This window comes from Telopea speciosissima, chromosome 8, assembly GCF_018873765.1.
Source record: "Telopea speciosissima isolate NSW1024214 ecotype Mountain lineage chromosome 8, Tspe_v1, whole genome shotgun sequence".
NCBI lineage: Eukaryota > Viridiplantae > Streptophyta > Magnoliopsida > Proteales > Proteaceae > Telopea > Telopea speciosissima.
In genome coordinates this window covers 16,186,452-16,207,308 of record NC_057923.1, presented here as the reverse complement: position 1 = coordinate 16,207,308, position 20,857 = coordinate 16,186,452, and the positions used below count along the sequence as shown (strand labels likewise).

The window sequence follows — 20,857 nt, the reverse complement described above, 5'->3', positions numbered from 1 at the left end:
ACACTTTGTGAGTGAAGGAGTTATCCAACACGATCGCCGCCCGATTGGGGAACACCAAGATAAAGACTATCTGTGCATGGGCGGTTCAGAATCTGGATCCAGTACCGTTTTGAAAATGGTTTCGCAAAAATCTATTTTATATAAAATGATGCATTATTTATAGTTATTTTAAATAAAGTGTTTTATTGAGTTTTGCGGGACCCGATCAAATGCACAGATGCTCTTATATGGATAGGTACTCTGGATTGGGGTTTGGCAGTACATGTGTACATGCCCTAGATTCCATAATGACGGTGTTGATTAGTGGGGGGGTTGTATATGGTAAATTGTTATCATATAGGGAGTTATTTAGAATTTACTAATTTTATTGGTTCTTTATTTAATTAATGGATTTGGTGCTAATTGTAATTATCCATTAATAATTAAATAAAGTAACTAATAATATTTTCCCTATTAGATTCTACTTCTTCCCCTTTTTGGAGCACTTTGAGTTTAAACAGAACTGTCAGACTGAGAGAGAGAAAGTCTGACTCTCACTAGGGCTTTATTAAATCCATCTAGGATTTAATTAAACCCTATTATTATAAATAGAGGACCAACACGCAGGAGGGAGAAGAAGGTCTCCACGTTTTTGAGCAGATACTCTCTCTCCTACATTTTTGGTTTCTCTCTCTCCCTCTTGTGATCTCTCTTCTTCTTCTTGCTTCTCTCACCTGTGTTTGAGAGTTAGGGTTTGTGAAACCCTAGATTTGTGCTGAGGAGTTTGAGGGCATCTGGGATTGGCGTGTAGAACCTTGGTAGCACTATTGGAGGTTCAGATCTGTTTGCTTGGAGCGCTCACTGGAGGAAGAACCACTGTCTATTGGAAGAGCAACACTTGAGGCTCACCAGGTTAGCAGTTCTTTATTAATTCCTTCAGTTTATTGATTATTAATATTTATGAGACACGAAAGAAACTCGAATCGATTTAATTTCGCTGCGCATTCGAGTATGGGATGGATCCCTCTTGCCAGGTGATGGACTAGAGATGAATTTCTCAGTCCCTATTGTGATAATTAATTTTATGGGACGCAATAGGAAAGGAAAAACCCTAATAGGGATGCACCAGGGTTCCCATGGGCGACCATGGGAAACCCTAAATTTAATGAGGCACCCATGGGATAACCCAGGGCATGCAAAATCCTAATTTTGTAGTATATTGGTTTCCCTAGGGAACCCTGGCTTAATCTCTGGACCGTTGTTTGACCAACAGTGTGGTATCAGAGCCACCTTTCCCACCCATGAATATTGAATAATTAATGGTTAATATGATTATCATGAGTGGGATGCAAGTTGGCACATGGGTGGTTAGAATATGGTTGTTGTAACAACCTTCCCATGTGCACATGGGTTGATGGATTTGGTTTGTTTTATTTATTCCAATTATTGAAGCATGTATCCAATTAAGGAGTGATTATTAATTTTATTAATTTAAATTTTTTAATCATGTTTTATACGTGGGGGGGGGGGAACGCACGCTGCCAAGCCATTGCGCACGCCCTCCCCTTGTTCCTTGTCCTTGTGCGCGATGCCTTAATGTGCTTCTTGTCTGCGGGCGGCAAAGCTGCGTGTCAGCTGTCCGTGGGCTTTAGCTGCGGGCAGCAAGCCTACGGGCTGCAATCATGGGCTCACGCTCTGGGCCTTGGGCCTAAAGGTCAGCGCAGGAGTGCCTCGCAGCCATGCGCATGTGGGCTGCATGCACCCCCCTTGTTTTCCCTCCAGTTTAACATTAAAAAAATATATATATATAGATTTTTTTCAAAACAGAATTTTTTAATATGTTTTTTTTTTTAGGAAGAAGATGGGTGAAGGGATTCTTCCCTCCACCCACTTTATAATTAAAATAGTGATTTTAATTCATGGCCTTGGATACATGTTATCACATGTGATGTGGTGGTTCAATAATTGATGGAATCCATATTTATAATTTTTGTTTACTTGCTTTAATGCTCATGCATGAAATTATATTATGATGTGATTATGGGAATGGTATTCTAATAAATAGATGGATTGTTTATGTATGTGATACATGGGATTATAGGTGGATGTGATGCTTCTCTCCCTTTCTCTCTCTCCCCCTATCTTTTTTATAAACAAATGTACTCCACCCCATGGGCAGCCCAAATGGTGGGTTGGTTTCTCCATTCGAGGTTTTTTTATTATTACAAAAAAAAAAGTGTATAGAATTTTTCCTATGTTTCCATTGTAATTTTAGAGGAGTTAGGACTCTTAGGGCATGTAGATGGTGATCTAAATGTGGCGCTCAAAGCTTATGGAGATGCAAGTCACCTACTTTGAAGACGAGATCGATCGGAGGAGATGATCGAGGCGTGGCATCCATGGTATGATAAATGCACCCAAAGTTATTAGTTTTATTTTTATTGGGAGGGTTCTTTAATTGCTTCTGATAAAAATGCTGTCATCCCATAATCACTTTTAATTAATGTTGATTAATTATGTTATTTTATTCCATCCATGATATGTATGTGAGAGTTGCTAAATCCCTCTTTATTCACAATACATATATGATATGGACTAGTCTTAATCGATAGACATGTCCATGGCCTCCTATTGAAGATAAATATAGAAAGTGTGTGACATGATCCCACATAAGCCGACAGGACATTGCCAGGACCTCTGTCACACATTCATCTATATTTACCTCTATCTAGATACGTTAGGGGTATGGATAGTGAGAGGATGCTGCGACAGTGGGCTATCTTTCATGATTCCATGATTCTAACTAATGCAATAGGTAAGTACATGACTTGGGTGTGTGTCAGTCAACATGATTTGGATATGGCACCCAGGTGGCCAAAAATATTGGAAGCCCATGAGGCGGACAGCTTAGTCCACACTACCATGATGTGTGTAATGACTCCCAATAGGGTAAGTTATGCATGCAAGGGTTGTAGGTATCCAATTCATCTTTTGGGTTATGAGGGAAACCCAAATCATGAAAGACCATTGATGTGTGTGCTCAATTTATTATTTTCAATGGTCATTAATTAGTATGTGGTTATTTACTTGTGCATGTGTAGATTAATATACGATGGCTGCCGTTAATTCCAACCTGTTAACACTCATTAGCGAATACAAACTTAATGGAACAAACTATGTCGATTGGTACCAGAGCATTAAGTTACTCTTGACTGCTGAAGGACTGTACACAGTTCTAGATGAACAAGTTTCTCCTCAACCCGACCCGAACGATTTTGAGGCAAATGAAGAGATGCAGGAGTTCCTCATGAGGGATTTCAAGACATCACTCTATATCCTAGGATCGTTGGAAAAGTTAGCTGTAGACTCGGTCAAGGATATACGCACTGCTGGGGGTAAAATGGATAAGCTTGCTGAATTGTTCAATAGGCAGTTGACACACGCACATTCTAATGCGGTGAGTCAAATCCATAACTCCAAGATGTCCCAGGGGACTCCAGTGATGGATCATATAATGAAAATGATCAATCTATTTGAAAAACTGGAATCCATGGGAACTGATTTCAGCCGACGATACAAGACTAATGTGATCTTAGCGTCACTCACTTCTGCCTATGCACCTTTTAGGATGTCCTACAAGATGTTCGAGAAGGAGATGGAGCTCACCGAGCTTGCTAATGCACTGGTAGAGGCTGAAGCATCCTTGAAAAAAGACAAGGCTGAAGTCAATGCAACTGAGGCAAAACCTTCTTCAAATGGGAAGAAGAAGAAAAAGGGAAGTAAGTGTAAGACCCTGAAAGCCAAGGGTGGGAAGTCTGGCAATAAAGGCAAAGGCAAGTGCTTCTATTGCAAGAAGGAGGGTCACTAGAAAAGAAACTGTCGTGCTTACCTGGCTACTGTGAAAGACAAGAAGCCGGATGAAACAAAGGCTGCTAAAGAAGGTATATGTGATGTTCTCGTTCTTTATGAGTCTAATTTGTCTTTTGAATCGATCAATTGTTGGTTGGTGGATAGTGGTTCCACTGTTCACATTTGCAATGATTTACAGGGGTTCAAGGAGACAAGGAACCTGGAAAGAAATGAGGTGCGTCTTCAGATGGGCACTGGAGCTGAGACCATGCCAATGGTTGTGGGAACTTTTATTTTGAATTTTTGTTCTGCTTGTTTAGTTTTAAAGGATTGCTATTATGTACCCTCTTTTAAGAGGAAGATTATTTCAGTTTCAAAACTTGTTTTGGACGGGAATAGCTTTTCCTTTAATACTAAGTTAATTATTCATTTTAATAATTCCTTTGTGGCATTCGGTTAAATGCAAAGTGGTTTGTATTTTCTAGAATGCCCTGTTAGAACGAATGTTGTTTCAAATGTTGATTTGAAACGGAAAGCAGCTCCAATGAACTCAACATACCTGTGGCATTTAAGATTAGGTCACATCAATGAAGATCGAATCAGTAGATTAGTGAGGGATGGACCCTTAGAGAGTCTGAGGGTGGAACCATTCCCCACATGTGAGTCATGCCTTCAGGGCAAAATGATCAAGAAACCCTTTAGCAATAAAGGTGCTAGAGCCACAGATCTGTTAGAGTTGATACATACTTATGTGTGTGGACCCATAAACATACAAGCAAGATATGGGTATGAATACTTTATCACATTCACCGATGATTACTCAAGATATTGTTACATATACTTGATGGGTAGAAAATCGGAAGCCTTTGACAAATTCAAAGAATTCTAAGGCAAGGTCGAAAGATAGCTTGACAAACGCGTCAAGTCCTTACGATCAGATCGTGGAGGGGAGTATCTATTGGATGAATTTAAAGATCATCTCATATCACAAGGGATAGTTAGCTAACTAACTAATCTAGGTACACCACAACAAAATGGTGTATCCGAACGACGCAATCGGACCCTATTGGATATATTCTGAACGATGCTCACTTATAGTGAGTTGTCTCTTTCTTTCTGGGGGTATGCTTTAGAGACGTCGATATATATCTTGAATAGGGTTCCATCTAAGTCTGTAGCCAAGACACCCTTTGAGTTGTGAAAAGGGCGAAAGCCCAGTATTCAACACCTTAGGGTATGGGGTTGCATAGCACATGTGCGAAAGCAACAGCCAGACAAGTTAGAATCCAGGACTTCGAGATGCTATTTCTTAGGCTACCTCAAAGGCATGATAGGCTATTATTTCAATGATCCGGTTGACCAAAAGGTCATTGTAAGCAAACACGTCACATTTTTGGAGGAAGAAATGATGACACAGAGGTCCAAACCAGTAGTCATTAAGGAGCTATCAGATGGCTCAGAAACGTTACTTCCTGAAGTGAGACCAATTGACATACCCACTATAATACCAACACCTGAAGAACCTCGACGCAGTGGGAGGACCATTAGACCACCCACCAGGCTTACTCTTCTAACCGAAGAGGAAACAGTGGAAGAGTTCCACATGGTATCGGTTGAATCGGATGATGATCCGATGACATACTCTAAGGCTCTAAAGGATCTTGATGCCACTAGGTGGCTGGAAGCAATGCGCTCTGAAATCGATTCGATGTATTCCAACAAGGTCTGGACTCTAGTCGATCCACCACTTGGCGTCAAGCCGATTGGATGTAAATAGATCTTCAAGAGGAAGAAGGGCGCAGATGGAAAGGTCGAGAGATTCAAAGAGAGACTGGTGGCAAAGGGTTATACCCAGAAAGAAGGTATAGACTATGAGGAAACCTTTTCACCAGTAGCGATGATGAAATCCATCGAGATTTTATTGGCTATCGCCGCACACTTTGATTATGAGATCTGATGGATGTGCGATCGCATTTCTAAATGGGTTCCTTCAAGAGGAAATCTACATAGAACAGTCAGAGGGGTTCTCTTCCTTAGAGGAAGAAAGAAAGGTGTGTAAATTGCAGAAGTCCATTTATGGGTTGAAGTAGGCTTCCAGGAGCTGGAACATCAGTTTTGATCAATCAATCAAATAGTTTGGTTTTTATCAAAACATGGATGAACCATGCGTTTACAAGAAGATCAGTGGGAGGACAGTATGTTTTCTTGTTTTATACGTAGATAACATATTGCTGATTGGTAACGATGTAGGTTTTCTTTCATCAGTAAAACAGTAGTTATCCACAACGTTTTCAATGAAAGACCTTGGTGAAGCTAGCTATATCCTTGGGATCAAACTCGTAAGAGATCGCCGGAAAAGAATGCTAGGCTTGTCATAGGCTACCTATATAGACAAAGTCCTGGCCAAATTTAGTATGGAGAACTCCAAGAGGGGAAGTGTTCCCTTCGGACATGGAGTCAGTCTTTCCGATCTCAATGTCCTCTCTCGTACATTGAAGAGATGAAGAGGATTCCCTATGCCTCGCAGAGGGAGTCTTATGTATGCTATGTTGTGTACGAGGCCGACATTTGCTATGCAAGGTATGGTAAGTCGTTATCAATCTAACCCTGGATACGAGCATTGGAGTGCTGTCAAGAATATCCTCAAGTACCTGAGAAGGACTAAGGAATATTTCTTGGTTTTTGGATCTAATCAGTTGTCAGTATTGGGATACACAGATTCGGATTTCCAAACTGATAAGGATGACAGAAAATCCACGTCCAAGATGATATATCTAATGGCTGGAGGTGTCATTGTGTGGCAGAGTGCGAAACAAAAGTCTACTGCCGATTCTACTACCGAAGCAGAATACCTTGCAGCTTGTGATGCAACAAAAGAAGGTGTTTGGCTGAGGAAATTCCTATAAGATTTGGAGGTAGTCTCTGATCTTGTCAAAGGCCCTATTCCCCTGTTATGTGACAACAGAGGGACCATTGCACAAGCTAAGGAGCCTAGGGCTCATCAGAGGAACAAGCACGTGCAGCGGAAGTATCACCTCATCAGAGAGATTATCTAGCAGGGTGACGTGAGTATCTCCAAAGTGGACACAACTGAAAATATGTCTGATGCCATGACAAAGGGTTCGTCACCAGGTGTGTTTGAGAAACACATGGAGGGCAGGATTTAAAATGTATGGGGAATTGGCTTTGATGTACAAGTGGGAGATTGTTGGACAAGTGTGTGTCCATCAAACCTGGTTTGGTCCGGTTCAACCCGGTTCACCTTTGTATTGAACATTTATACATTTTAGTTTGATATTGTCACATGCGATATAAACTTTTTGAGCATTATGTGTCCCTGAGTTTTACTTAAAATGGTAGTCATGACTAGGGTTTGGGCTGGGCACCCTTATCATATGGTCGTCGCATTGGGTATGCCTAGACATGTGATGTCAGGGTATGAATGCGAGTGCTCACATGTTTGATGTGTGCATTGGCGAAGAATCTACTTTGTCGATTCCCTCATGTATTACTGCTAGATGTAGGAAGGCATAGACATGTGTCACCGACACCCTGTACCTGAGGGAACCCTTTCACTGCAAAATGTGATCGCATTCTTTGGTTCATCAATGACTGAGACTCAAGCAAGTCAAAGCCGGTGTTCTGGGAATACGTGAACACTTTGTGAGTGAAGGAGTTATCCAACACAGTCGCCACTGCCCGATTGGGGAACACCAAGATAAAGACTATCTGTGCATGGGCGGTTCAGAATCTGGATCCAGTACCGTTTTGAAAATGGTTTTGCAAAAATCTATTTTACATAAAATGATACACTATTTATAGTTATTTTAAATACAGTATTTTATTGAGTTTTGCGGGACCCGATCAGATGCACAGATGCTCTTATATGGATAGGTACTCTGGATTGGGGTTTGGCAGTACATGTGTACATGCCCTAGATTCCATAATGACGGTGTTGATTAGTGGGGGGTTGTATATGGTAAATTGTTATCATATAGGGAGTTATTTAGAATTTACTAATTTTATTGGTTCTTTATTTAATTAATGGATTTGATGCTAATTGTAATTATCCATTAATAATTAAATAAAGTAACTAATAATACTTTCTCTATTAGATTCTGCTTCTTCCCCTTTTTGGAGCGCTTTGAGTTTAAACAGAACTGCCAGACTGAGAGAGAGAGAGTCTGACTCTCACTAGGGCTTTATTAAATCCATCTAGGATTTAATTAAACCCTATTATTATAAATAGAGGACCAACACGCAGGAGGGAGAAGAAGCTGTCCACGTTTTTGAGCAGACACTCTCTCTCCTACGTTTTTGGTTTCTTTCTCTCCCTCTTGTGATCTCTCTTCTTCTTCTTGCTTCTCTCACCTGTGTTTGAGAGTTAGGGTTTGTGAAACCCTAGATTTGTGCTGAGGAGTTTGAGGGCATCTGGGATTGGCATGTAGAACCTTGGTAGCACTATTGGAGGTTCAGATCTGTTTGCTTGGAGCGCTCACTGGAGGAAGAACCACTGTCTATTAGAGGAACAACAATTGAGGCTCACTAGGTTAGCAGTTCTTTATTAATTCCTTCAGTTTATTGATTATTAATATTTATGGGATGCGAAAGAAACTCGAATCGATTTAATTCCGCTGCGCATTCGAGTATGGGATGGATCCCTCTTGCTATGTGATGGACTAGAGATGAATTTCTCCGTCCCTATTGTGATAATTAATTTTATGGGACACAATAGGGAAGGAGAAACCCTAATAGGGATGCATCAGGGTTCCCATGGGTGACCATGGGAAACCCTAAAAATTAATGGGGCACCTATGGGACACCATGGGATAACCCACGGTGTGCAAAACCCTCATTTTGTAGTATATTGGTATCCCTAGGGAACCATGGCTTAATCCCTGGACCGTTGTTTGACCAACAATTCCTTGCCTGGCCCAGTTCCCCAGCTCCTCCAACAAAGAGGGACTGGAATGACTACTCTATCCCTGCCCGAACACTTTGCCCGGGTGGAATCCACCACCCCCTATTAGAGAAACTGGGGAACTGGGTCGGGCAAAGAACTGGAGGAGATAATTTTCTCTTGTAGAAGACAGGTTACCAACGTTTTCACATTATTTGAAGTGGCAATTAGGAGCCAGTCATCGACGCCCTTATCTTTTCCAGATTTCTCAATGGTTCATCGATCCCATCTTTTCATTTTGCTATTGTTCTATGATCCCAAGAAACAAAGCTTCTTTTTGTCCGAGAAGATTTTGAGGGTAGTTGTAGTAGAGGGAAGATCGCAACAATTAAGCGATTCAATAGGGCTCAAAGCTGATTGAAGCAAGCTGGTACAAGACCCAGATGGGTTGAGAAAAAATGGAACAGATCAAAGGTATCCACAGCAGGTTGGAGATATAGCTACGGTTAGGGCATCAATGGAGATGAGGGAGAACAAGAAGTTGAAGAAAATGGGTTATAGGTATCATAACTGAACTCACAATAAAAGGGTGAGGTCGGCGATCATGGCTCTGGGTTAGGGTTTAAAAAATTGGGAGAAGATAGGGAATAAGGTGGTGGTTTCTACATGGAAAGCAAAAGAGAAAGAAGTAGAAAATAAGAGATAGAGGAGCTCCATTTTTTTTGTTGTCCCTTGTCTCAGGGAGATGTCATCTTTTTATGAGCTCCATCCACTCTTAGAGTCCGACCCTTCTCAACCTCCTCTTATATCCCATAGGAACTCCATTGTTGTTTCGGAGAGTTCTAACAGATCCCATGATGGCAGTGCTAGATCAAAAGGGGAGGGTGAGAACCAAGAAGAAGAAGAAGAAGAGGAAGAGGACAATAATGTCATTCTACCCTATCAAGGATATATTGGTAGTAGGTTTCCCACAAAAAAAAGGTCCACTTTACTTTTTCTCCTTCATTGATAGTAGATTTTTTCTTTTGTTTTTCCACCTTTATTTATCCCTCTATGTCTCGATCGCAGATGGAGTTCTTGTAATGCAATAGACTTTTTCTTTGTAATTAAATGCAAATTTATTTAGATAGGCGTGAAGAACTCATGGATGAAATATCACATTGATCCTAAATCCATGGATTAGAAATAGGTCAAACTGTCGTAAATGGCAAAGACAGTGTCCTCCTTGCCAAATAGTCAGCTATGTTATTTTGCTCCCTTGGAATAAACAAAAAACTACAGGATTCAAAATAAGTTTTTAAATGCTTAGTGTCCTCCATAATATGCTTGATGATTTGGGGTGCTATTGAAGCTCTGTGCTACAAAAGGTAATAACATCTTTATTGTATGATTCCATCAAAAGACGAGCAAAATCTTCAGACAAAGCTTCGAGCATTACTAATCAAATTGCCAATGCCTCCCCAACAATTGGAGCCGAGAAAGACGCAGATCATAAATGACAAAACACGGCCAACCTTGGTGATCATGACAGATAAATCCAATATATGGCCCCTTCATCAAATCTAAAGAAAGATTAGCATCACGGTGCACCTTGTAAACTGTTGGCGGTGGGGGATCCCATGACTACTAAGGGAGGGTGGAGACACCTAGGCTACAAATAAGGGTCAGAGTGAAGGACGAGGAGAAAACGGGAAAATAAGAAATAATGTCTTATTTTTAAATAAAATAATTCTCAATGTACCGAATTGTAAATGTCACTTTTGAAACCTGAGATAGTGAGAATGAGATACCCTTCTAACAAAAAAACTTAAAGGTACACCAATTTTTATTTTTTTGTTAGACATTGGATAGCTAAACAAAATTTGGGAACCACAGGTGTAATTAAAAAAAAGGGAAAGGGTTTGCTACACGGATTGTGTACATTTTCATGCCTTGGAGGAAAGGCATTATGGAAAAATACTAAAAATAAGAGGCATATGAGACATTTTACATGGGTGGTACTACAATAATCTAAGTATTATGAGGGAATTGGGCTCCTCTGTAGCATGGGGTGCATTACAGATCTTGTGGTGCAACACTAAAGCTCACCATGTGGATGAGCTCCCCTTTAGATAGAACGGATTGAGTTGAAAATCCTGAGCGTGCTGCACATGCAATGGACAAGAGGATTTCTAAATTTTGAAATCTGAACTTTCAGCTCGATCTGCGCCGTCCAAATGGGAGCTCATCCATATGGCAAACTCTGATGCCATGTCACAAGATTTGTAGCGCACACTACGGAGGAGATGAGGGTGTTTCGTGTAATTTTGAAATTAAGCTGGCGTACTGCAAGTCTTTTACCTAAAAAACAAAGGTGGTGTAATTTACCTAAAAAAAAACTAAGGAGAATGTTCTCTATACCGGAGCGCAGGTTGCGTCTAAGCACATGAGCCTGCCACTTTAGAGGCAAGGTGGTCATTGCACCCACCCCAATTAGCTTGGGCGCAGCCCGCGCTGCGGCACGCAGAACAGCGCCCCCAAAAAACTAATAAAACAGCAATCTAGTCCGAATCCTCCAAGGCGTCAACCTCAAATCACTACTGCCCCCGCTGGTAAGTGGCAGCGGAAAGTCCCAAACAGTTCCGAGTTCCGTCATAATTTATATAGGGTTTCAAAGCTAGGGTTTTGCTTGCCACACTCTCTCTTCATCTCTGGACGAAGTTGAACATGGCGGAAGTAATTGATAACCAGCAGGTTATCGAAGGGGAAAACAAGACAGCGTTGGAAGTAGCTGATACCCAGCAGCAGATTATAGAAGGGGAAGACAAGACAGCGTTGGAAGACATGGATGTGGAAACCAACGAAACTGTTCAAAATCCAAACACTTCCGAAGAACACCAGGCGAACGGAGGGGAAAAACTGGATGTGAATGGTGATCAGTCGTCAGAGAATACCTCAAATGGCGATTCCAAGCGAGCGAGAGAAGATGGTGGAGATCCCGAAGAAGGTGAAGACGGTTCGAAGAAGCAAAAGGTCGAGAAGTCCGCCGAAGAAGAGCGCCTCGAGAACTTGGGGCGAAATAGCGAGAATGAGGAAGCCCAGGAAAAAGATGAAGAAGATAATAAATCTGGTCCTGTGAGTCTTGGTCCCAAGAGTTTCAGTTCGTCCGAGGAGATGTTCAATTACTTCAACAAATTCCTCCATCACTGGCCTCCTAATCTCAATGTCAACAAGGTAGCTCATTGTTACTGTTGTTTAAAATATTTCCTTCTTCGCGGTTCTGGTTTCTTTGTCGTAGTTGCTGATTAAATTGCCTATTCAGTTCAGCTTTGTTTTAACTCTAAAAACTAACTAAATCCTCAAGTATCCATACCAAATTAGTTCTTTTTCTCCTTGAATTTTCCTTTCAACTATGTCGTAAGAATATTAGAACTGTTCTTCTTGTTGAGTTGCTTGATGACTTTTAAATTTTGTAAAATTTTTGTGACTATGTGTGCTACCAATCAGTGTCCTCCATATAAAAGGGTGTAGTTCGTTTTTTGGTTTTCAAATATAGGATAACATTGTTAAGGCCAATAGTGTTGAGGGTATTCTATTTATAGGTTTTGCTCCTTTTGCCATGCTTTGAATTTGACGCATCTAAGTTTAAAATTTTACTAAGAACTTTGGACATAGCTGATGTCATGGTGAGTTAACATCTGCATCGAGTGTAAGCAGCACCTTACATCCATTATCTAGTTTCACCCAACTATTTCTGGTGTTGCAGCAAAACCATAACCTTTATTTTCCCTCATCTAGTAACCCCCTTTCTTAATCCTAGAAAATTTGCTACATTAGGTTTAATCCCTCCCCAGTGAAAATTTATGGGGAAATTACATCCCCTCCCCTGTACTTTGCCCTAATTACAACTTAGTCCCCTGTGTTTTCAACTATTACACCCCTTTCCCTACAGTTTACAACCTATTACAAGTAGACCCAGGCCGTTAGAGTCTATCCGTTAAGTCGTTACAAGACAAAGGAGTAACACCTTTAATCCCCAAAATACCCCTTGGTACATGTGACATTACCCTTGTACCCTTTTCTCTCAATTTTTTTTTTCCGATTTAATATTTTTCTGTTTCGTCCGTTTCTACGATTCCCAAAAACCCTAGAGATCCCATCTCTCTTTCGATAATCTCACTCCATCTTGACCTGTAACTCATTTGAGCTCCTGTTGAAACCCTAGCTTTCTCTATTGAATTATTGATATGGCTTCCTTAATGGCAGTTGTTTTCTTCAGAATTCCCGTAATTTGACTCTGCGACCGTTCCATTTCTCTCAATACTAACCGCTGAGGGTTGTAAAATGGAGTTTTTGTTGCTACAAAGCTTCAGAGTTCAGATCTGATTGTTTAACCTTAGGGAACTATTAATGTGGCTTGATTTTTTTATATTTTTTGACTTGAAAATTGGAAATCCCAGCACTGCTTTATCTTTGTCTGTGTCTCCTCTTCTTTGAACTATGAGCCAGAATTAAGAGAAGTCAAATATCAGAATATTAGTGGGTTGGATCTGGCCAATATGCAGGGTGAGTGCTCAGTTTACTTAAGAGAGCAGAATGGTAAAATTTCAAGGTAACTAATTCCAAGATATTGAGGAATCCTGCTTGAGATAGGTTAGCTCAAGAAGTAGAATTTGATGGTTTAGTTTAGAAGATTCAGAATAGCAATCAACGAGAATGGAATAATGGATAAGCAGCAACATAGACTCGGCAGAAACAAGAGACATATTAATCTGAAACAAGATTTCAGAAATTTTTTCAAATTAAAGAGATTTTAAGAAATCAGACTTGAAATATAACTCTATGAAACCAATTGAAAGATGAATTTTGAAAACAGAATCAGAACTAGAAGTAAAACTCAGGAGAAGGAGATGACTAACAGAATATTATCAAGCAAAACAGAAGGAAACAAGTAGAGAAAACACGCACGAATGGTGATTTAAACACTGTAACACTTACCTTTGCCGGAGATGAAGACCTTCGTTTCCACCGGAGTTTGTAGGAGAGACCTTGGAGCTCGTTGGGTTTGCACAGTGTCCCCTTCCAACAGTCGATTTTGGTTGTTTTAGATTGAAGATGAAGAAAAGGGTAGCATAGTAATTCTATTTGTGATGTTTTAGTGCAAGGATAAAATAGTCTTTTCCAAACTATAAGTAACACCAGGCTAACACCGTCAGCCAGAAGGTGGTCCAAGTGTAATTGTTGAAAACACAGGGGAGGAAGTTATAATTAGGGCAAAGTACAGGGGAGGGGTTGTAATTTTCTCAAATTTATATTTCATTTTGCCCCGAAGTCATTTATGCTTTTCTTTTCATATTCATTGTTTGTTTCTTTTTTTTTTTATATATATTGTCAGTACTAAAGTTTAGAATAACACCGAGTCTTTTTTCTGTAGAAGCAGGATGACATGGGTATGAATGATCCTAATTCATGTTTGTATGGTTGATTAGTGTTATACTTCAAGAATTTCTTTCTTCCCTGCATCTGTAATGTTGTAAATCAAAGAGAATTCTGGGTACATTGGAACGAAACAATGTCCAACTCAAGTCGACTAACTAGACCTTAACAAGTCGACTAACTAGACCTTAACCCAATCACTTAAAATCAGTTACATGAACGCTGTGCTACCATTCACTTAAAGGCCAAATTAATCTGCTTCCAGCTCAACGTGCTAAACTTAAAGCCTTTTTTTTTTTGGAGGGGGGGGGGGGGAGTGGATATCAAATAATATCAAAGAATCAGTGCTTGGGATCAGTTCCTTGGCATCTGTGCATTGCACTGGCTCTCCATCCTACCATATTTTCACAACTTCCTCCAAAAATGATGACCACTCTTTAAAGTGAAACTTCATTATTTCATCCTCCCAACTCCCTGGGTCGCATTGACAATTTATATTATCTTTTTCGCTCGAAGGTTATTTATATTTTTCTTTTTATATTCATTGTTTGCTTCTATTTGAAAACATAGACTTAAGGGTCCTGTGTATCATGCTGTGTTTTGATTAAGCTGAAATGCAACTTAATTTCTGTGGATCGTCGTTGGGAATTGCAACCAATTTGAAATTGAGCAGTTCTGGCCAGGGTGCACTTTGTACTCTATGCTATTCTAGCCAGGTATGTTTTAAGGAATCTAATGAAGCATATATAAGTTTGATGATTGAGGGTACAAGTCTTTGTCGATTCACTGAATTGACTGCATTTCATTCAGAGTCTCATTAAAGTGACTGAATGTGGCAGATGGTGAGCTTTAAACTTATCAGTGGTGTGGTGTGGTGTGGTGTGGGGGGGGGGGGGGGGGGGAGGGGAGTGGAGGCTGTAGTTGGCCTAGGTACCCCTTGCTCTTCTTTTGTTCCTACATGGTTTTCCTTTTCTGCTTATGTGTATACTATATATCAGTTGTCTGCTTCTTAGCTGTTCTAATATATTGTTTTGTTTTTGGAGGTAACAAAAGCCTAGAGTGTGGAAATTAAACAAATTTTGGATACTGTCTTGTTTACCGATTAAGTGGAAACTTACTTGCAATCCCAGTGAGGGAAGGCAATTCAGAGTGATTGAGGGGAACATAGTATTTAGAGACTGTGAACCAAAACCTTTGTGTCTATTTATAATTTCATTAGGCCATAGATATACCTGCTGCAGCATGTAAAGATAATCACTGGTTACCCTACTCCCTCTTCCAAACCAAAAGCAGTGAGGACTTGGTATTTATTTTTATTTTTTCGTATAGTGGAGCACATGGGGAAAAGTTAAGAGAGGAATTTCTATGGCCGAATATTGTGTTCCCTCTACCCCCTCTTCCAAACCAAAAGCAGTGAGGACTTACTATTTATTTTTATTTTTCTTATAGTGGAGGAATTTGTGTGTCAGAATATTGTGTTCCCTCTTGAACTATAGGGAACTCTATTGATTCTTGTTTGTTTGGTTCTTGCACATGTTTCTTGAATGCTCTGTCTGGTGTCAAGTAGAGGGAAGGGAAGTGAAATTGATTTTACAAAAAGGGGGGAAAGCTTTGTACTCGTGATTGTGTAACCTACTTAAAACTCTTACCATATTTGGTTATTTTTATTTTCAGATGTAATCTTTGTTTTACCTTTCAAATCGAAGTGATTTAGTTGCAAAGTAAACTTTTATAACCCGATATGGAATATTTTGGAGTTAGACGCACTGTCATGTTAGGTAATGATTACAAAAATTTCTAGGCGTTGCCTTTATTTCCTTTGCAGACAGATGGAGCCAAAAGCAATCAACTGTTTTATGTTTATAATGTCCATACTACCTGTACTAAGTTCATGCCAAGTCCATGGCTTTTGAACTGATTATTTGCTTTTATCACTATTCAAAATCTTTACTTTGTTTTAATTTCATAGGGAAAATTTCTCACTCCCCTATACTTACCGTATATTTACTCAAAAGTGTCTTTTCTGATTCCCCAGAAAAGCAATCTCATCTTTCTCCGCTGCTAATTTTAAATCCCTAAATTACCCCTCCCCTCCCACAACCCCTTCCAGTGGCACCCCACTCCCATAGCCTCTTTCCGGCATCTCCTCCCATGTTGTGCCCTGTCACCACCTCTCATCCCTGCCTTCCCCTCTACTATGAGCCATCCCCATGCAACTCCCACCCCACCCCCTCTATGCAACTCCCGCCCTACCTATTGTAGTCATAGTTATCAAGGTGACGCCTAGCCGTCCAGGCTCCTTGGGTGCCTTGCCGGTTTGATAGTGTCGCCTTGATTTTTGACCTTCTACAACGCCATGGTTGCCTTGCCACCTTGATAACTATGATCGTAGTATGTGGGCTTTTCAGTAAAAATTAATTCTGCCAAAGATATGTTATGAATCACAGCCATGCACTGCCACTTGTGGATCCAATCGGTCACTGTCAATCCCAGAACAAATTTGTCCAGGATCAGCTGAGTTTAGGCATAACATAGGGTATACAGGCCTACTCACGAGGTTTCTTTTTTTTTTGGGGGGGGGGGGTTGTTATGGGTGGGAGTGGGTCTTCCGCGGGGGGGCGCGGGTTGGCTCACGGTAGAGGGTAAGGTGGGGGCAAGGCGGAGAGTGGGGGAGATGCCAGAGATAGGCTGCGGGAGTGGGGTGCCACCGGTGGAGGGGGGGAGGAGGAGGGAAGGGAGCAGGGGTAATTTAGGGATTTAAAATTAGTAGGGAGAGAGAGAGGAGAGGCTACAGTCTGCCTTTTTTGTGGGGTCGGGGTGGGAATCGAACAGAAACTTTGGGTAGTAGAGTTTGAGTAAATATCAGTTAAGTGTAGGGGAGTGAGAAATTTTTCCCAATTTCATATTCTTGTATCATGTACTAACGAATTTATTGTGGTACATTCATGTATTGTATTTATTCATTTGCTTCATAAGTAGCTTGCTTTTGTCCAAGCCACTTTCAGTTAAAACCTGTACTGTTATTTTGCAGTATGAGTACATAGTGTTGCTTGATTTGCTTAAGAAAGGTCATGCGGAGGTGGACAAGAAGCTTGGTGGAGGGGTCAATGCTTTCCAGGTCCGCTACCACCCAATGTGGAAAAGCAGGTGCTTCTTTCTTATCAGACAAGATGATTCTGTGGATGACTTTAGTTTCAGGAAATGTGTAGATCACATACTCCCCTTGCCTGATAACATGAAAGGCAAATTCCATGCCAGTGAGACATTGGGTGGAACCCATCATAAGGGTGGAGGTGGACGTCGTGGTGGTGGAGGAGGAAGAGGCAGTGGTGGGAGAAGAGGTGGGTATGGTCGTAGAAGATAAATTGAGGAAACTTCCTGATATTACACCACCTATGGGGTAACATTGGAGTAGAAAAATTAGAGGGGTATAAAAGTGAAATATATGGCTTCGCTCTCTTCTATTAATCGTGACTGTCAAAAATTTTGATTGTTTTGAGCATTTTTTTTGGGCATGAATCATGTTTTGGAGTTCTCTCCCTCTTCAATGAGTTGCTGAAGTTAGAAAGTGTTAGGTTATACAACATCTATGTTTTAACAGTGTCAGGGAAAAGGCGACATGATGGATAATTGGATAAATAATTCTGTCAATACCTCCACTACGTAACAGATTAACAGATGGTTTTGTCATAATACTCATACCGTATCATGATTTGACAATTCACCTCCTGTCTGTACTGTGCTCTTATCCAGTATCAGCCAGGTATTGGTATCGACCGGTTTTTATACGGATTGGCTGATACGCCAATCTGTGACTGATACCTAAAATCCTGAGTTCCCAAGGACTGGATTGTTGCTAACCAGTGCAAGAATAACTCAGTTGGTTTGACCCCCCCCTCCCCCCTCATCATAACTATAACAGCCCAGCCCAGCCTGATTAAGTTACCATTCTACACAATTAAGGTAGAATTAATAGCATCTAATACGAGTATGCAAATATGGCTTCACAATAATTTGGCCCAATGCCAAGAAATGAAGAGCCACAATTAAGAATCTTTTTGGTATCATTTTTCAAATTTTCATGTGTTTGGTATCATTTTTTAAATTCATTTTTTCGCTCTAATTTAATTAGCACGTGCTCAAAAGACCTAAATATGAAGGGTAAAATAGACATTTGATTTTATTTTTAGAAAGACAAGCCCCCTCCTCCTACACTCTTGTTGGCGACCCCAACTGCATTGCCGGCCCCCACGTTGGAGAAGACCCTCCTTTCATGTCTACTCCATCAGCTCTTTTCTCTTCTCAAGCATGACTAGTTGACTACGGCTAAGGTTAATAAAACGGCATTGAGGGTTGGGATGCTTGTTTCTGCTGTCTGGGTGTCTGTTCTTGATGTTTGCTTTGCTGAATGTGGTTCAGATCAAGCTTGAGACTTTGTCTTGTGGAAGTGTAAATAGTTATGGAGCTATTGTGCCCTTTGTTATCTTTAGTTCCTGCTGTCTTCCCATCTATGTCGGCATCGTATTGTACGCCTTGATCCTTTTGGTTTTCTATTTCTCTTGTCCCAAATTCTCTCTATTTTCATTGCTTTGGTCTCAATTTGTCAGTTAAATATTTGCGTTATACTTAATTTGTAAACTCCAAGGGAGAATTTGTGTATATATGAGGGAAAAAGTGGTTTTTCTGGTACTTGTATGGATTAAAAACTGTAACAAGAATGAGCGTCCATGTTCATTGATCATTTTAAGCTTGAACAATGATGGATTTCTGACCCATAAGGTTTTATTCTCCAGAATTCTCTTCATTTTTATGGTTTAGAATTGATTTGGGAAAGAAGATGGATGATGAGAGAATTTCTTTACGTACCACTAAAATATATATGGGATTTAGGTAAATTTCTCTAAAAAAAACCTAATTTTAATGCTGAATTTCCATAATTTGCACCCACTTGTTCAAAACTGTTGCAAAAATTATTTACACACATGCAATTACCAAACTTATTTTTCATTCTACTACAATCTATTGTGTTTAGTGGTTACCAAACAGTTTTTATTTTTTGATCAAAATGGTTTTTAGTAATTAATTTTTTTTAAAATAGGCCAAAAACAAAATGAAAATAAAACCAAAAAGATCTTAAGTTTATGATGCTCACCCGACACGTAATCTACTAATAAAGCTCTGTTTTAGGGGGACATACAAAACATTTTTTGGAGAGAATGAGGTGGTCTAGTTACTTAAAGTCTTGATTTAAATGGTTGAATTCGATTTGATTTAGGTTGTATTGATTACTCCCTATATTTTCATGTACCATTATTTTTAAGAGATATTCATTCTTCACTTTATTCTCAAACCTTTATCGTAACATCTATTTAACTTTTATTTATTTATTTATGGTAAATTTTTTAACTTTTTATTCATGATTAGAGAATTTATGTGGATGACATATCACTACTCAACTTACACATACCAAATATTCTATCCAAAAAAATAAAAACGCATACCAAATATAGCCATTAGAAGAGAGATGATTTCCTCCACTCTCACTGCGTAGAATTAAGGGAAAGTTTTTCTCCATCCGTGGATGAGGATTCAGTCACCCATCTAGGGTCATTATTATTCTTACTGGATGAAATCAAAATTACCCTCCCTCCCTAATGATTACTATCCCACTGCCGTAATCACTCACCATGACTGAATTTTCTTTCACTGTGGTGAAGAGATTCTATATCAGTAGGATTATATAATGGAAAAGTGTTAGCCAAACATGAAGTCTCATTGACAAATTCTAAAGAGTTCATCCATGCGAAAGATTTTTATGTTTTTTTCGGGAGGAAGATCATCCAACTAAGGTTTTGCCCACCCACTCCTCCCCCAGAACGTAACCATTGAAGTTTGCGATTACTTCCAACCCCAAATAAATGTAGCAACGTTTGCTATGAAGTAGGACGCAGCCTGCTATACTCTATAGTTCACTCTTTTGTTTTGAGGAAAATAAGAAATTGATAAAACATATACAAACTAAGTTTCCTTCCATTCATAGAGGATGGTTCACCCACCATCCTAGGGTTCACAAACCCCTCGTAGAATTTTTGTATGTTCCAAAATATCCTCCGATACCCTTTCTCGCCCTCTCCGACCCTCCCATTCACTATGGGTGGAAGAAAACAGAAAACTCAGTCCAACCTAATCTAATTTGTATTGTTTCCCCACTTGTAATGCTTTAGCTGTCTATTCATTGTATCATGTATGTAAATTAATAAAAAGGAAATTAGTAACTAAAAATTTGCCATGCACATGGCATGTTGGATAACAATAAAAAAAATTGTGGATGAATAGACCCTCACTCCTTTATCACATGTCAAGCTTAAGAGAATTTTTGTAAGTGGAAAATAAAGCTTAGAAAATTCAAAATTATGGGAAAATGTGTAATCAAATTATTGTTAGTGTGCATGAACATACATAGGTTATAAGCCAATACACGGGTGATCATGTGATTGAATTTAAGTCTAAAATTTGACAAATAGGTTAAATCTAGACCATCGAATATCTATTTGATCGAAATTACCATCAGTCAAATAGAAAAATTTTATGGATTGTTAAAAGAAGCTTATTGTGTTGGGGATGTGAAATGACATTTTTTTTTCTTATTTTTAAATTCCACTTTTTTGGGGGCAATAATTATGTTTAAGATTGACTTGAGATTTATTAATGGGT

The 20,857-nt window shown here is 39.7% G+C and overlaps 1 protein-coding gene across 1 annotated transcript; it reads left to right on the top strand.

The window, feature by feature from the left end:
- Positions 1-11,374: 11,374 nt before the first annotated feature.
- Positions 11,375-17,507, top strand: LOC122672079 (protein EMBRYO DEFECTIVE 514-like). The gene is made up of 3 exons (XM_043869582.1): positions 11,375-11,461; positions 11,516-11,941; positions 17,175-17,507. The coding sequence occupies exons 1-3, from the start codon at positions 11,435-11,437 to the stop codon at positions 17,505-17,507; spliced, it is 786 nt and encodes a 261-aa protein (XP_043725517.1). The 5' UTR covers positions 11,375-11,434.
- Positions 17,508-20,857: the final 3,350 nt, after the last annotated feature.

Bases quoted from the DNA above. Each gene is read 5' to 3' on its own strand.
- LOC122672079 (XM_043869582.1), top strand. From the start codon at position 11,435: ATGGCGGAAGTAATTGATAACCAGCAG. The intron at 11,462-11,515 runs GTTATCGAAGGG...ACCCAGCAGCAG, and splicing joins AAGTAATTGATAACCAGCAG to ATTATAGAAGGGGAAGACAA. The intron at 11,942-17,174 runs GTAGCTCATTGT...GTTATTTTGCAG, and splicing joins CTAATCTCAATGTCAACAAG to TATGAGTACATAGTGTTGCT.